Source organism: Heptranchias perlo, chromosome 26, assembly GCF_035084215.1.
Source record: "Heptranchias perlo isolate sHepPer1 chromosome 26, sHepPer1.hap1, whole genome shotgun sequence".
NCBI classification, from domain to species: domain Eukaryota; kingdom Metazoa; phylum Chordata; class Chondrichthyes; order Hexanchiformes; family Hexanchidae; genus Heptranchias; species Heptranchias perlo.
In genome coordinates, this window is record NC_090350.1 from 43,653,469 (window position 1) to 43,672,112 (window position 18,644).

Below are 18,644 nucleotides of genomic sequence, written 5' to 3' on the forward strand. Positions count from 1 at the left end.
AACACCCTCTACATTTGTAGTTTTGGCCAAGCAGTCGGTTTAAAAACTCAAAGAACGCTGTCAACTGAAGTAATTAAACACTTACATTGGACTATTCAAATACTGAGTGACTGGTAATGTCTGCTGAGCTATTTAAGGTTATTGAGATAACAAGTCAGGCAGCACCACAGACTCATTCTGTCCCAAGCCTAAAGCCAAGGGACAGGGTGGGGAGATGTAGGTAATGCCAGCAGTATGTGGGGTGAAGACTCATGGAACAGTTTTACATTTAGGAATATTACTTTAGTTAATTGCTTCACATAACCAGTTACAAAATAAACAGCAACTTGTGGAGCAAATGCCTTCAAAGAATGAGATGAATTGGAGCCCTGTGCCCGACAGCACCGATCACCGAGGGTCAGCGGAGGATCAAACTTGCCAGGTTGGTTGGTTGGTAGAGAACTGCAGCTCGCTCCATTTCCAGTGGATTAAGAAAAGCATTTGGACTCGAAAGGAGAATGCTACAGTCACAGAGCAACAGCAGCCCAGGTACAAACCCCTCAAAAGAGAGAGCATGACAAGTGGGAGGTAGTAAGCAGGGGGCTGGGGGCACAAAGCATAAAGCCAGTTCCCCTCACTCAGCACGAGCGAGTGCTGGGGGACACACAGGCCTGCTGTACAGCACTGTATTCAGGGCAGCAGCCACAGCAAATGCAAACCCCTGAAAACACTCTCAGCAACACCCTCCTTGTCCATCGAATTAAATAAAATCTGAGGTTTGGTCTGGTTGAGTTTTATTTAAAAAGACCTGATTCACATCTTCATTTGAGAATTTAAGGATCCAAGTTGAGGGTTTGGTTAAAGACAGGTTGGATAAGCCAGCTGGAGCCAGCTCGAACTTTCTTCTAAAAACTGCAAAATTAGTAATGGAATGACCCAAGCCAACTGGCAAGGAAGCTGTGTTTATCAGGGCAAATGGAATGTTGTCATTTATTGCAAGGGGAATGGAATATGAAAGTAGAGATGTTTTGCTACAGTTGTACAGGGCATTGGTGAGACCACATCTGGAATACTGTGTGCAGTTTTGGTCTCCTTATTTAAGGACATAATCGCTTTAGAGGCGGTTCAGAGAAGGTTCACTCGACTGATTCTTGGGATGAGGGGTTTATCTTATGAGGAAAGGTTGGACAAGTTGAGCCTGTATACACTGGAGTTTAGAAGAATGAAAGGTGATCGTATTGAAACATAAGATCCTGAGGGGGTGTTTCCCCTTGTGGGAGAGACTAGAACTAGGGGCCACAGTTTAAAAATAAGGGGTCTCCCATTTAAGACGAAGATGAGGAGAAATGAGGGTCGTGAGTCTGTGGTACTCCCTTCCCCAGAGAGCGGTGGAGGCAGGGTCATTGAATATTTTTAAGGCTGAGTTACACAGATTTCTGATTAACAAAGGAGTCGAAGGTTATCAAAGGTTATAGTCGGTAGACGGGAAAGTAGGGTTGAGGTCACAACCAGATCAGCCATGATCTTATCAAATGACAGAGTAGGCTCGAGGGGCCGAATGGCCTACTCCTGCTCTTAATTCGTATGTAACACTGCTTGATGCTAGACTTAAAAATTATCAGTCCAAATTCTCGATTCCTCGATCCCAAACATACTCTCAGAGCTAGCTAGCCTTCTCATAGTCCAAACACACAAACCATCGAATCGCTGATTTAAATATATTCGAAGAGACTTGAGCATTAACTGAATAGACATCAGGACCGTGACAAACCAAAGAATGCAGCATGTCCCGTACACACAACAGGGGGCTGGTGACTCCCCAACAAAAACAGCAGCAAATTATGCTTCTCTGTACCAGCAGATTAAATACCCATTCATCTGTGCTCTTATCCCAAACACGGTATATAACCCAGGGCAGCATCTACATGTAACCCTAGAATCCAACCTCCCTTTCCTCTCCAAAGTCCTTGAACGTCTTGTCGCCTCACAAATTCATGCCCGCAACTGCATGTCTGAATCCCTCCGATCAGGTTTCCGCCCCTGCCACAGTACTGAAACGGTCTTAATCAAAGTCACGAATGACATCCTATGTGACTGTGGTAAGCTATCCCTCCTCATCCTTTTCAACCTGTCTGCAGCCTTTGACATGGTTGACCACACCATCCTCCAATGCCTCTCCTCCGTCATCCAGCTGGGTGGGACTGTGCTCGCCTGGTTCCATTCTTATCTATCCAGTTGTTGCCAGAGAATCACCTGCAATGGCTTCTCTTCCCGCCCCGTTACCTCTGGAGTCCCCCAATGATCTATCCTTGGCCCCCTTCTATTTCTCAACCACATGCTGCCCCTCGGTGACATCATCCGAAAACACGTCAGGTTCCACGTGTACGCTGATGACACCCAGCTCTACCTCACCACCACCTCCCTCGACCCCTCCACTGTTTGATTTGCCAGGCTGCTTGTCCGACATCCAATACTGGATAAGCAGAAATTTCCTCCAATTAAATATTGGGAAGACCGAAGCCGTTCTCTTCGGTCCCCGCCACAAATTCCGTTCCCCGCCACAAATTCCGTTCCCTCGCCACCAACTCCATCCCTCTCCCTGGCCACTGTCTGAGGCTGAACCAGACCGTTCACAACCTTGGCTTCCTATTTGACAGATGAGCTTCTGACCACATATCCACTCCATCACCAAGACCGCCTACTTCCACCTCCGTAACATCGCCCGTCTCCGCCCCTGCCTCAGCTCATCTGCTGCTGAAACCCTCATCCGTGCTTTTGTTACCTCCAGAATTGACTATTCCAATGCTCTCCTGGCCAGCCTCCCATCTTTCACCCTCATAAACGTAAGCTCATCCAAAACTCTGCTGCCCGTACCCTAACTCGCACCAAGTCCCGTTCACCCATCACCCGCGTCCTCACTGACCTACATTGGCTTCCAGTCCAACAATGCCTCAATATTAAAATTTACATCCCCGTGTTCAAATCCATCCATGGCCTCGCCCCCTCCCTATCTCTATAACCTCCTCCAGCCCTACAACCCTCCAAGATCTCTGGCCTCTTGCACATTCCCCACTTTCTTCGCCCCACCATTGGTGGCCGTGCCTTCAGCCATCTAGGCCCTAAGCTCTGGAATTCCCTCACTAAACCTCTCCACCCCTCTCTCTCTCCTCACTTGAGACACTTCTTAAAACCTACCTCCATCACCTATCCTAATTTCTCCTCCTTTGGCTCTGTGTTAATTTTTGTCTTATTACACTCTGAAGCACCTTGGGACATTTAATTACTTAAAAAGGCACTATATAAATGCAAGCTGCTCTTGTTGAATCATTGAATTTTACAGCACATAAGGAGGCCATTCGGAACTGTTTCTTCATCAAAACCCTTCAATTTTGAACACTTCTACCAGATGGCCCCTCCATCATCTGTGTTTTAATGGGGAGAAACAACCCAATTCTTTTCATCTTTCCTTATAACTAACGGCTCTCACCCCGGTATAATTCTAAATCTCTGCTCCATGACTGTGACATCTTTCCTAATGTTGGGCGCCCAAGCATGAATACAATATTCTAACTACAGCCTAACCTGTGGTTATTTTGTATTCTTTGCCCCTATTTCAAGTGGGACTAATTGGATAACTATCAAAGAGCCGGCACAGGCATGATGGGCCGAATAGCCACCTTCTGACTGTGATTCTATTCATAGAATTTAGGATATATAAAAAGCAGCTTTAGCAACTGGACCTCTCACTTTTAAAGATTTGCGTATCTAAACCCCAACTCTCTGCTCCTCCACTCCTTTCGTGTTTTTACCATGGTTGATCCTACAGAACTCTGACCAGGTCATAACCAAAGTCTCATCCAATGGAGCACTGAACCAAATAATGAGCATTAGATCTAAACTGTACACACAATAATCACATACACTAGATCCATCTCAAGTGTTAATTTTACAGCACCAGTCATACTGAGTGCCTCCCAGCAGGTATAACTGTTTGACTTGGTTTTATATTGAAGAAATTGGAGGACCAGAATCAGCGCTCAAACCCTTTGAGTGCTGTCAACCAAACAAAAACACATTTTCTTTAAGAATTTTGTACTCATTTCTAACGTTGAAATGTTACAACACAGAATGACAGAAATTCATTACACATGGAATACAGGACAAATTTGCAACGATTGACTATTCCCATATATTAACGATTCCCATATATTAAAAGTCTTGGGGCTGAAATTCTGGTGGGAGACCAGCGGAACCCCAGGGTAACAGCAGAATTGGCTGTTTCCGGCATTTGCATGGGTTCTGCCGGTCTCGAGTTACAACAGCAGACCAGTCAACATCAGTCAGTGCAAAACTTCCTGTCAACTCTTTCCATTATAAATTCCTCTGGCCACTTTTAGAATGGAAATTGTCTATGTAAAGTTGTCACACTGTAATTGCCCCCTCCTGCCAGTGGTGGGGCTGCAGCATCACCATTAGCAGAGGGGCTGTCATTGCAAGGTGTCGAGTTTCACAGGCATTTTCCATTATTAATGTGGTCAGAGGAATTTGTAATGAAAATATAAAAATTAAGACAAAATGTATGATTTTGAAATGGGAACTGAATGCCATCTGTGTGCCCCAGTCCAATCATCTCCACTCTCTAACCCCGCTTCACCTGAAGACTACACATAGCCTTCACTCCCACATGCAACTCCACAGGAGATGGACTTGCAGTTTTTAAAAAGTGCGAGACTGCCATATCCTAAACCTTCTACTGATCCTCAACGGTGACTTTTGAGGTAGAAAGAGGAAAGAATGGGAAGAAACTGACGAGAGAAAGCAGTAACTTTCAATCTTGTCTATTGCAGCAGTGTCTCTACCCCTTACCGCCCCCAGAAAACACCCAAAACATTTATTCTAGCGCTGATCTATTAAATCAGCCGGCACCTACTGTATGTCCAAGCAGGTGTGAAGCTCCGATTGGGTGGGCACTCACCGGCAGGCTGGATGGACGCCCCTGCTGCATGAGGGTCAGCTCCTCCTGGTTGGGTTTGTTGGAAGTCAACCCCTGCGGAGCCTGAGTTGCAAACGCTTCCTGAGACATATCTTGCTACAAGAGAGACACAGAAAAACTGGGAATCAAAAGCATTCTGGGAATGTACATGTAGCCAGAATAGATCACTAATGGTCAGGACTGGCCAATTTGATTGTGCTAACAGGTCAGTCAACTGCACTACCATAAGGGGGAGGGGTTAAAGCAGGAAGCTTCACTACTTTTTCAATTAATGGTTAATTGCACAGCTAGTCTCAAAACTTTTTGTTTGCTGGGTTGGTCTGATGGCCGCAGCAGACGCTCGCAGCAGACGCTCGCAGCAGTCTCGATCTGCGTGGTTACACCAGGGCAGCAGTGCAACTGTTATAACTGGCCTCAGTGGGTGGTGAGAAGCCAGGATTCCCGACCTGATTCTTATCCAGTATCGCCTGCTGGAAAGGATCCAAATGTGAACAATAGGAGAGGAGTGAAGGACTGGTCTCAGCTGGGACCTCCCTACAAACAACCCGCTGACACTCACTGCTCAAGCTCACACTTGGGCGAGAACCAGAAGGCTGTGGGCAATTATGGAATTGTATCCCAGCATCCGTGGCATGCTGCAGGACAGGAGAAAACATGGAGACAGGGCATACCAACTGTTCAGCCTTTTGCAGGTACAGGCCACATAAAAAGATGAATATGCTCTGGTTCCACCTAAAACATGGCTCCCAACAGTTTGTTTTTTTTCCATTCGTTCATGGGATGTGGGCGTCACTGGCAAGGCCAGCATTTATTGCCCATCCCTAAATGCCCTTGAGAAGGTGGTGGTGAGCCGCCTTCTTGAACCCCTGCAGTCCGTGTGGTGAAGGTTCTCCCACAGCGATGTTAGGAAGGGAGTTCCAGGATTTTGACCCAGTGACGATGAAGGAACGGCGATATATTTCCAAGTCGGGATGGTGTGTGACTTGGAGGGGAACGTGCAGGTGGTGTTGTTCCCATGTGCCTGCTGCCCTTGTCCTTCCAGGTGGTAGAGATCGCGGGTTTGGGAGGTGCTGTTGAAGAAGCCTTGGCGAGTTGCTGCAGTGCATCCTGTGGATGGTACACACTGCAGCCACAGTGCGCCGGTGAAGGGAGTGAATGTTTAGGGTGCTGAATGGGGTACCAACCAACCGGGCTGCTTTGTCCTGGATGGTGTTTAGCTTCTTGAGTGTTGTTGGAGCTACACTTATCATACTCCTGACTTGTGTAGGTGGTGGAAAGGCTTTGGGGAGTCAGGAGGTGAGTCACTCGCCGTAGAATGCCCAGCTTCTGACCTGCTCTGGTAGCCACAGTATTTATGTGGCTGGTCCAGTTGAGTTTCCGGTCAATGGTGACCCCCAGGATGTTGATGGTGGGGGATTCAGTGATGGTAATGCCGTTGAATGTCACGGGGAGGTGGTTAGACTCTCTCGTTGGAGATGGTCATTGCCTGGCGTGAATGTTACTTGCCATTTATCAGCCCAAAACTGGATGTTCTCCAGGTCTTGCTGCATGCGGGCATGGACTGCTTCATTATCTGAGGGGTTGCGAATGGAACTGAACACTGTGCTATCATCAGCGAATATCCCAATTTCTGACCTTATGATGGAGGGAAGGTCATTGATGAAGCAGCTGAAGATGGTTGAGCCAAGGACACTGCCCTGAGGAACTCCTGCAGCAATGTCCTGGGGCTGAGATGATTGGCCTCCAACAACCACTACCATCTTCCACTCACCGTATCTCATCGTGTAGCTATTTACTAGAGCTGGAGTTGAGCAGATAGGATCGGACACCAGCCATTTTAAATCCTTTATAACTCTCAACCAACTTCAAAACAGGCAAGAAAGAGCAAGGAGCACAGATCTGGTAACTGAGGAAGAACGTGGTCAACAAGTCACAGACCACTGCCAATCCAAACAGCTGCAAATTAAATTAAGGAATGCAGGAAACGCAACTTGCAGCCCAAATTGGTGTTCATCTTCTGAACATTACAGTTAAGCAGCATGGGATATGTGTGAAAGTAACACAGTAACACAGCAATAGGAAAGCACTTTCTTTAAGGCCTAGTACAAGACATACCTGCTGTAGTGGGAACCGTTGCTGTTGAGGGTAGGAAGGCTGTTGCTGGTTGTAATACGGTGTCTGGCCCTGCTGACAGTAGCTGCCTGCACCCTGCTGGCTGTATGGAGGCATCTGCGCAGAGCGAAAGAACAGTTAGAAATGTGATCTCCAAAGTACACAAACATTTAATTCCACTTGCAGAAAGGGAACAAAAAAAATACACAAAGTTGTGTTCCAAATCCTCTGGAAAAAAAATCTAACTGAATTGGACTTTAAGGAGCAGAAAAGTAACATTATTCCAATCCTGTTATCAACTGAACATTTTCCTTCAGAGTCACAGGTATCATGTGGCAAAGCACTGCTCCCAGCTGGGCACAGAGTAGAGACTGGAACGTGTGCAGCTGCAAGCATCGTGTAATGGTGCTGACCATCAGGATTCAGTCTCCATGCCAGAAACCGCTCGATATACATCCGCTGTTACAAAGCAGCACTCATCAGTCACAACAGGGCACTCGTTACTTTGAATAAAGAAACGCTAATTTTAGGACATTAGAGACTTTTTTTTGGCAAAAGCAACCTCTGGAAACTGGAACAGTGAGACAGGCAGCACACCTAGAACCCCATGTGGTTGCATTCACCATTCTCCATCTGTTTTCCCCACTGTCCCTGAATATTTTCCCCAATTGGTGATGGAACACTTACCTGGGACCTTTTCCACAAACTTTTGTGGGACATTTCAAGTGTGTAGACTAGAAGGAATTATTTTTGAATTCCATTTGCAGAATTTGTGCTGCTGTTATTAGTCTCCACAATTTGCATTTATATAATGCCTTTGATATAGTAAACACCCCACAGTGCTTCAGAGACCAAACAGATGCTGAGCAGCAGTAAAAAACAATGGTTGTAAAATTAGGTCTTGAAGGCCTTTAAAGTGGAGAGAGAATTACCACGGCAAAGGGATTCATGGGGCAACCCCAGGGAGCAGGGCCAACCCTCAGAGGTGGGTTTAACGTGGTTTCTGAAAGGATGTCCTGAGTATGTTGAACAAAGCTAGACCCCAAATTAGGCACACGCCCAGTCGCAAAGTGTTCAGAGACAAATCTTTTAAAGGAGGACGGCAATTTGATAAAGCTGTGTAAATGAAAGTTAGAATATTGTGTCCAGTTTCGGGCACTTTAGAAAGGATGTCAATGCTATGGGAAGGGCGCAGAAGATATTCTCTAAAACGATCCCTGGGATGACAGACTTTAGTTATGAGGAGAGACAAGAGAAATTGGACCCTTTTCATTAGAACAGAGACGGTTAAGAGGAGATCTAATAGAGGTGTTTATAAGGTGCTCTGATAAAGTACATATGAATAAACTATTTCCACTGGTCGGTGAGTCAGTAATTAGAAGGCGTAAATATAAGAACGAAGGAGAGGTTAGGTGAATTTATTTTTTATATACAGAAGAATGGCCCTGCCAGAAACACTGCAAGGAGCAGAATCCATACTCCATTTTAAAAGGGAAGTAGATTAAATATATGAAAAAGAAAAATTTAGAAAGCTTTGGGGAAAGGGACTGAGTCTGTGTGGAGAGCTCTTTCAGAAAGCTGGCATGAGACGATGGGCTGAATGGCCTCCAGTGCTGTAAAATTCAGATTCCATGATCCACGGTCTAGGCTCAGGTATAAGAATGGCCACCTGCGCAAGTCATTCCCAGATAATCTTGAGAGGCGCAGAAACCAATTAATTATTTGGAATAGTTTCAAGCGGCTTTCAACCAATCTTTCAAAGATTAACAGTAGTCTATCCATTCACCAGCAATAACTACCCATCTCATTTTCTACTTACTATCTCATAGTTGTGCAGGGTGTACCATAGGCAGAAAAAGGTTGGTGCATAAACTATTTATTGTATCACAAGAATGTGGATCTTGGGCACAAGCTGGTTACACCATCAGGTTAAAAAAAAACTTTATTTTAAGATGGTCAACAGCAATGATTGATTTACTGACCCTGGTTTACAGGTCACTGCCCAGATATTGTAACCAAGAAACTGCAGGCTAGTCTTAGATCTCTAATTTGATGCTTGAAACACTTTCTAGTTTGGACATTTTCTCTCTCCCATTGTTTTCCTCACTCTTTACCCAACGATGCTGACAATGTTTAATAAGTGCTCTTGGGGTGATCCAGAGAGACATCACATTTCCACAGAGCATGTGCCCAATCCCAGGCAGGCAGAAAAACATTCCTCCACAAAGAAATAAACCGACATTATAAATATTACAAGTATTGGAACTACGGCGACACAATTTAAACAAAGCCCAGTTTGACCCTTTTTGCAGGTTACTCCTGTAGAGCCTATGTATGGAGATCCAATGATTCTCCTCTTCACTGTCCCATCAAAGGCCCAACCTCTGGGGCTGCTAAGTGACCTTCACTTTGGTTGCCACAAACACCATTCACACCTTGTTCTTTTCTGCTTTGCACCTTCAACATATTGCTTCTGAAATCCTTTGCACATCTCATTTCAAAGTGGCTTCTCTGCATCAATCATTTCCAGCAGTGATCTCTCAATCACTGTAAGCCTGATTGATAAACAAATTATGAGGTGCTATCAGAGCAATGAGGATTTTGTCCAATACTTGGAGAGCGATTCAAATTAACATTCAGCACCTGCACAATGCATTAGAGTGAGGGGAACATGACAGAAAGGGCTGAGCTAGTTTCTCCATTGGATAGGAAGTCAGGTCACAGGATGTTATATATGATCTCCTGACACTACTGTGGGTTACAAGGGCCAAGTACAGCACCGATGACGCAGTCGTACATGTATTTAATTGAATCTGCTTTTCCTGCCACTCCTCACCTGTTGTGGGTACTGCAGCCCGCCACCCATGGTGCCTTGGGCCCGGCCCTGCGCACCCACAGGATATCGCTGGGGCGTTGGAGGTCCATACGGTTGTCCTGGGTAAGGTCCGCTCTGTTGCGGTGGTGCCTGCTGTGCATATGGATTATTGCTGCTGCCATACGGCTGAGGTCTCTTCATCCCCATCTGGTCCATTGGGCTAGTCGGCTGATAAAGGAAATAGACCAGTGATTAGTTACTGCTGAGAATATAATTCTACCGGTCAAGTACTAACAGCTGCAGTTATTCACAGGCAAGTCCATTAGTTTCTCAAAATGTATAGACAATGGTGAAAGAAAACAAGCTAATGCATTTACAAGCCTGGAAATAAACTGAACCAGAAACGGGGTCTTTTCTTCCTCCATTTACAAATGCACTTTCCCTCGGTTGAACGTGATACATATCAGCAAAAAGATGTATATTAAAATTACACAAGACATGCCAGTAAGTCAAATGGGTGTTCATTCACTCTTGAAGCAGTTACTTTTTTAAGATACCCACTGCCATTAGTCCTGTCTCATCTGAATTATCGCGCTCAAAATGACCATCGCATGACAAGCCAGCACCTTGTAACGGCAGTCACTGAATTATTAAGCAGGGGACAGTGACATTCTCTGAGCTCAAATCTCTAACAAGAACACAACCACTGTTGCAACAGAAGACAGGGAAGAGTAAAACAAAGAGCAACTGATATTAATATATAGAACTGCAGGAATAGTCACAATTGCTGCATAACACCCTGTACAATTCCCATCAAGTACTGTGTACATCCCCCAGAGTATAGGGTCAGGCCCCAGACTGCTGCAAGTCAAGTGAGCAGGACTCGGAACCACGCTCCAGTGACACAGTCCAATCATCACCAGCTCATCTTACTGGCCTACTTCAGGCAGGAGCTGATGCACAAAGGGTGAGATGCCAGAAAGGTCACGAAGATAGTCACAGCAGAAAGAATAAAGCCACCACAAACAGCAATGTTTAGCACCCGAACCAATCACCAACGCCCTGGCAATAAGGAAGTTAATCAAGGAAGTGCTTTAGAGAAGCCAATCGCCATTAAACTACAAAACAAAATTCAACATGTACAAGTTCAGGGATACTACTGCCACCTTTGAGGCAGACTTCTGGCAGTCTCCCAATCCAATCATTACAACACAACACTCCCAGACGGTCACTGCACACGAGTGTTACACCCCCATCTGCCAAGTTGCTTTAAAGCCCATACAGAAATATTGTAACCTGCTACAGTATCCCCAACCCTGGGCTAGGAGCCAGAGAGCAGACCGCAGACTCAGGGGCATCCGAAAGTGTCCAATGTACACGGAAAATTTCTCAGGCCGTTGTTGGATTCTCAAATTGAAATACAATTGAAGTACTGCAACGTATGGTTTCAGGTGCAAGTGAACAGTCCCACAGACCAAGAGGTAAGTACTGACCACCCTGGGCAGGGGATAATGTTCCTCTGCCTGGTGAAGATAAGAAGCCAACATACTCCTGACAAGCCACCCACAATCAGGGACTCAATGACAGACGTCCCTCACCAACTGTGCTGCATCATTTCCAAGTCAGACGTGAAGTTTTCTGGTGACCCCCAGAGGATATTCTCTCTTTATAAGATTCCTTAAAGTCACCCCAGTAAAGGGGGCACCATTGCTGCCATTAGCTCCTGGTCTCACAGCTCACCTTTTGGTTTACTAGTTAAAAACAATCAGAGGCAAGATACGAATAGAATTCCTCTGCCATTGACCTCAGTGCCCATGTTTCCCCATAAATCAATCAGGAGACAGCTATAGAATAAACTTGTACTCGGATCAAGAATCAAATCTATTGTTCTTCCTTAGAGAGAAATTGTCACTAAAAACACTAGTCTAAGATATGTCCATTTTACCATCTCCCAAATATTTCATTAGAAATTGATCTACTCAATGTACAACACATGAACCACATTTACATACATGTCCAGTGCAGTGATTATAGATCTTAAACCCAGGCTTTTATCTGCAGTGAGGGGAGTGTAGCAGCATTCAACAGTGTGGCAATGTTACACTGAGCCAGAAGCTGGTGGCTGCCATTTTGTGGAATGTACTGGTGCAGGCAATGCACACTTACCACAACTGCAGCTATTCGGACTGTGACATTGCAGATTCTGAACACAAACTACTTTATGGTGGTCCTCACTTTAAAAACATCCTATGATGCTACCAGCCAAATACAAACAAGCAACCATTTTAAGTTTACTGGGCAAAGCAAAAACTAGCCGAGATATTACTGACTGCAACTGCTTACTGATTTTCAACAACTTGCATTTATGTATGTAAGGAATCTTACAACACCAGGTTATAGTCCAACAGTTTTATTTGAAAATCTCAAGCTTTCGGAGCTTACCTCCTTCGTCAGGTGAGTGAGGGGTTCTAAAAGCGCATAGCATATATTAGGATGGGAAACGATCACAGCAATCAAAGGTGTCGTTGGTGTCCAGACAGGTTAGCCACGGAAAACATTACAACCCAGTATACTGAATACACAATGGGTCAGATTACAAAGACAGAGAAAGAGACCCGAAAGGCAGAGAGAGAGAGAGAGAGAGAGAGAGAATGTCCAGTTGTATTAAAAACAGCTAACTTTTTTTTTCCGCTGGTGGGGTTACGTGTAGCGTGACATGAACCCAAGATCCCGGTTGAGGCCGTCCTCATGGGTGCGGAACTTGGCTATCAATTTCTGCATTGTGACTCGAAGGCCGCCTTGGAGAACACTTACCCGAAGATCGGTGGCTAGTAAAACGTCCCAAGGTGCTTCACACGAGCGATTATCAAACAAAATTTGACACTGAGCCACATAAGGAGATACTAAGACAGGTGACCAAAAGCTTGGTCAAAAAGGTAGGTTTTAAGGAGTGTCTTAAAGGAGAGGTAGAGAGGCAGAGAGATTTAGGGAGGGAATTCCAGAGCTTGGGGCCTAGGCAGCTGAAGGCACGGCCGCCAGTGGTGGAGCGATTAAAATCAGGGATGCGCAGGAGGCCTGAATTGGAGGAGCGCAGAGATCTCAGAGGGTTGTAGGAGGTTACAGAGATAGGGAGGGACAGGGCCATGGAGGGATTTGAAAACAAAGATGAGAATTTTAAAATCGAGGCGTTCCCGGACCGGGAGCCAATGTAGCACAGGGGTGATGGGAGAACGGGAATTGGTGCAAGTGAGGATTCGGGCAGCAGAGTTTTGGATGAGCTCAAGTTTATGGAGGGTGGAAGATGGGAGGCCGGCCAGGAGAGCATTGGAATAGTCGAGTCTAGAGGTAACAAAAACATGGTTGAGGATTTCAGCAGATGAGCTGAAGCAGGGGCAGAGACGGACGATATTACGGAGGTGGAAGTAGGCGGTCATGGTGATGGAGTGGATATGTGGTTGGAAGCTCATCTCAGGGTCAAATAGGATGCCAATATTACGAACTGTCTGCTTCAGCCTCAGACAATGACCATGGAGAGGGATGGAGTCATGGCTAGGGAACGGACAGTTTTTGCATGAAAAGTTTAGAAATTGTACACTTTAATCTAATTTGTAAACAACTAAAATACGTGCAATTTTATCTGTGGAAATTTTAAATCCTTGGGCTGACAAGTGACAGTAACATTTTTGCCATGTAAATACCAGATAACAACCATCTCCAATATGAAAAGGCCCCACCATCTCCCCCTGACCTTCCACGGTACCACCATCACCATGTCTCCCACCATCAACATCACTGGCCGGAAGCTGAAATGGACCAGCCATACCAACAACATAGCTACAAGAGCAGGGCCAAATACTCTATCTCCCATCATGTGCTCTTCGAGCTTATCTTGCGCATGAGACTCACCGTAAGCTCTTTCAACCCCATTCCCACGAAAGTGCTGATAACCCAACGTCCCTTCCTGTCCCCCATGCTAGCTGACATTGCAAATGATTCCCTCTCCTCAGATGCCTCTACCTTTCCGGTCATCTGCCCCACCTCCTCAAGACACTCACACCCTCATGCCCTTTGTCCTTGCAAACTGGCACCCCATTTCCAACCTCCCTCTCCAAAGTCTTGAGCATGTTGCCACCTCCCAAATCCATGACCATGTTTCCCACAACTCCACATTTGAACCAATCAGGTTACCCCCATTACAGCACTGAAATGGCCCTAATCGAAGTCACAAATGACATCCTCTGTAACTGCGGCCAAAATGCATTATCCTTTCTTGTCGTCCTCAACTTGTCTGCAGCCTTTGACACTGTTGACCACACCATCCTCCTCCTCCCCTCCATGTTCCAGCTCAGTGGGACTGCCCTTGCTTGGTTGCACGCTTTGCTATCCAATAGTGACCAGAGTATCTCCAGCAATGGCTTTCTTCCCATATCCCGCACCATTACCTCGGGTCCCACAGGATCCATCCGTGGCCCCCTCCTCTTCCTCATCTACATGCTGCCCCTTCGCAATGTCATCCAGATATGAGGTCAGGTTCCACACGTCCACCAACAGCCAGCTCTACCATTCATCCATCTCTCACGATCCTTCCGCTGTCCCCATAATGCACCTAAAGCTGTCCCCATAATGCACCTAAACGGTGACTTTTCTCCATGGCATTGCTCCATTTAAAAGGGGTCTGGTCGCATACCTTAACTATCTGCAGTTATTCTACATACTTTCCACTCAAGCACTTCTCTGGTTCTCAGACTCTAACCAGAAAGGAATGTAGTTCCACCGAACAGAAGTTTAAAAATACCTACTGCAAATAGCAAAGCCTCATCACGGAGGTGAAGTGTTTTATGTCCTTTACGTTGCATGGACTAGCTGTGGGGCAGTATCGGACAGCCCCCAACCTCTGTGCATGCCACAGTCACCGCTCCAACACCTGCAATTCTCAACGATATGCTTTTAGCTTCGAGATCCAACAGCAGTTTAAGAGACCCATGACAATGTAGGTCTCCGATGCTGCCAGTTCTCTGGAGGTCTGGCCATTATATTAACTGCTTGAATCCTGCGTATCTGCGGTCAATGGCACTCAATAACGTAAAACTGCCGATTAGTTCTGGTGCAGAATTACAGCTTGCTTACCACAGGTCCCTCCAGGGTACAAACACTTGAAGGAAACAAACACAAATCATTACTTTCAATGATCAATAAATGAAAATATAGTTATTCCACTACTTGAGCAATTTAAACCATTGAATAAAAATTTGGAGTGGGACTAAATGTAGAGAATGCGTGTTCAAATCCCACCATGACAGTTTGAGAATTGGAATTTAGTTTAAGATAAAAATCTGGCAATAAAAAGCAGGTATCGTGTCAGTGACCATGAAGCTGTCGGATTGTCGTAAAACCCAACTGGTTCATTAATGTCCTTTAGGGAAGGAAACCTGCCGTCCTTACCCGGTCTGAGCCTCTATGTGATTCCAGTCCCACACCAACGTGGTTAACTCTTAACTGCTACAGAGACAGAGGCACAAAGATCCTGAGAAAGATAGAGACGGGCTAACATTTCAGGAGAACCCCTTCACTGGAATTCAATTCTGATAGAAAGCTTTCAAAACCTGCCTTGACTCTCAAGACACTGGCTGATTTGCGTATTTCAGCATTTTCTGAGTTGATCGTAAATATTGGGAACTATTCAGTTTAGCTTTTAAAAAATACCAAATCCTTGCACCCTACTGCAATGCAAAATTGTAAACATTGGATGGGAGCAAAATATACACATTGAGGATCGAGAGAGAACAAACACACAGCGGGCTAGCAGCACCCTACTGTGCTCCATCAAGAGTCAGCACCGAGAGCTGAGAAATGTGGGGGGGTGGGGGGGGGGGGGGGGTAGACAAAGGGCAACTTTAGGAAAAATTCTCAGGGTAGGCCTTTTCTGGGGTGGATATTACAAAGCATAATAGATTAAAAACAGAAGTGAAGCTGTCAGCGTCAAAACACAGCAGTCCAATATTAATCATCGTATAAACTAAACTCAACCAGATACCATTTGGTGAACCAGAGGGTACATTAAAAAGCAGAGAGAATACTGACCACACCACAGAATCATAGAAAGGTTACAGCACAGAAGGAGGCCATCCGGCCCATCGAGTCCATGCTGGCTGAATGCAAGAGCATTCCAGCTAGGCTCACTCCCCCACCCTTTCCCTGTAGCCCTGCAAATTTTTTCCTTTCAAGTCATTATCCAGTTCCGTTTTGAAGGCCATGATTGAATCTGCCTCCACCACCCCCTCAGGCAGTGCATTCCAGATCCTAACCAGTCACTGTGTAAAAAAGATTTTCCTCATGTCACCTTTGGTTGTTTTGCCAATCACCTTAAACCTGTGTTCTCTGGTTCTTGACCCTTCCGCCAATGGAAACAGTTTCTCTCTATCTACTCTGTCTAGACCCTTCATGATTTTGAAAACCTCTATCAAATCTCCTCTCAACCGTCTCTGTTCCAAGGAGAATAACCGCAGCTTCTCCAGTCTGTCCACATAACTGAAGTCCCTCATCCCTGGAATCATTCTAGTAAATTTCTTCTGCACCCTCTCTAAGGCCTTCACGTCCTTCCTAAAGTGCGGTGCCCAGAACTGGACACAATACTTCAGTTGAGGCCGAACCAGTGTTTTATTAAGGTTCATCATGACTTCCATACTTTTGTACTCTGTGCCTCTATTTATAAAGCCCAGGATCCTGTATGCTTTTATAACCACTTTCTCAATCTGCCCTGCCACCTTCAATGATTTGTGCACATAAACCCCCAGATCTCTCTGTTCCTGTACCCCTTTTAGAATTGTGCTCTCCAGTTTATATTGCCACTCCTCGTTCTTCCTGTCAAAATGTATCACTTTGCATTTTTCTGCGTTAAATTTGATCTGCCACGTGTCCGCCCATGCTATCAGCCTATCTATATCCTCTTGAAGTCTATCACTATCCTCCTCACTGTTTACTACCATTCCAAGTTTTGTCTCATCTGCAAATTTGGAAATTGTGCCCTGTACGCCCAAGTCCAAGTCATTAATATATATCAAGAAAAGCAGTGGTCCCAGCACCAACCCCTGGGGAACACCACTGTACACCTCCCTCCAGTCCGAAAAACAATCGTTCACCACTACTCTCTGTTTCCTGTCCCTTAGCCAATTCTGTATCCATGTTGCTACTGCCCCCTTTATTCCATGGGCTGCAAACTTGATAATAAGCCGACCATGTGGCACTTTATCAAACGCCTTTTGGAAGTCCATATACACATCAACTGCATTGCCCTCATCGACCCACTCTGTTACCTCATCAAAAAACTATCAAGTTAGTTTTTGCCGTTAACAAATCCATGCTGGCTTTCCCTAATCAATCCACACTCGTCCATGTGACTGTTAATTCTGTCCTGGATTATCGTTTCTAAAATTTTCCCCACCAGAGGTTAAACTGACTGGCCTGTAGTTGCTGGGTTTATCCTTACACCCTTTCATGAACAAGGGTGTAACATTTGCAATTCTCCAGTTCTCTGGCACCACCCCCATATCTAAGGATGTTTGGAAGATTACGGCCAGTACCTCCACAATTTCAACCCTTACTTCTCTCAGCAACCTAGGATGCATCCCATCCAGACTGGGTGACTTATCTACTTTAAGTACAGCTAGCCTTTCTAGTACCTCCTCTATCAATTTTTAGCCCATCTAGTATCTCAACTATATCTTCCTTCCTGAGACTCTGGCAGCATCTTCTTCCTTGGTAAAGACAGATACAAAGTACTCATTAAGTACCTCGGCCATCCCCTCTGCCCCCATGAGTAGATCTCCTTTATGGTCCCTAATCGGCCCCACCCCTCCTCTTACTACCCATTTACTGTTTACATGCCTGTAGAAGACTCTTGGATTCCCTTTTACATTAGCCGCCAGTCTATTCTCATATTCTCTCTTTGCCCCTCTTATTTCCTTTTTCACTTCCCCTCTGAACTTTCTATATTCTGCCTGGTTCTCACTTGTGTTATCAACCTGACATCTGTCACACGCCACTTTTTTCTGTTTCATCTTAGTATCTATTTTGTCATCCAGGGAGCTCTGGCTTTAGTTGCCCTACCTTTCCCCCTCGTGGGAATGTACCTAGACTGTACCTGAACCATCTCCTCCTTAAAGGCTGCCCACTGTTCAATTACAGTTTTGTTTGCCAATCTTTGATTCCAATTTACCCGGGCCAGATCTGTTCTCATCCCATTGAAATTGGCCCTCCTCCAATTGAGTATTTTTACTTTAGAGTGGTCAGTGTCCTTTTCCATAGCTATTCTAAACCTTATGATACTATGATCGCTGCTCCCTAAATGCTCCCCCACTGACACTTGCTCCGCTTGGCCTGCCTCATTCCTCATTGGGCTCCGCCAGAGCCCAACTAGTGAACAAAGTTATCCGCTACACATTTCAAAAAATTCCTCCCCCTCTTTGCCCCTTATATTATTATCCCCCCAGTCTATACTAGGATAGTTGAAATCCCCAGTTATCACTGGGGACCAGGCAACAACATACAGAGAGCACGTTAATGCTTCCTCCAAGGTGCTGCACATTCCCTTAAGGGTTGCACACGCTGATCATGAGCACAGCAGAATTGCAGTCACACACAGTGAGGGAAACACAAGGTTCCTGTGCTTAAGACCTCTCCAATCTATTCCACAAGCCAAATTTCAAACTGTAAAAGGTCAATGCAATTACAGGACAAGTTATATCA

At 45.5% G+C, this 18,644-nt stretch overlaps 1 protein-coding gene across 1 annotated transcript in view; it reads right to left on the reverse strand.

The window, feature by feature from the left end:
• Positions 1-10,125, reverse strand: part of LOC137342780 (AT-rich interactive domain-containing protein 1A-like) — a 68,654-nt gene extending 58,529 nt beyond the window's left edge. Inside the window, exons 1-3 of the mRNA XM_068006958.1 lie at positions 9,921-10,125; positions 7,088-7,201; positions 4,955-5,068 (exon numbers count right to left, since the gene is read on the reverse strand). Coding sequence (XP_067863059.1) covers positions 4,955-5,068; positions 7,088-7,201; positions 9,921-10,115 — 423 coding nt within the window. The 5' untranslated portion in view covers positions 10,116-10,125. The remainder of the gene's footprint in view (positions 1-4,954; positions 5,069-7,087; positions 7,202-9,920) is intronic.
• Between the last annotated feature and the right edge of the window lie 8,519 nt (positions 10,126-18,644).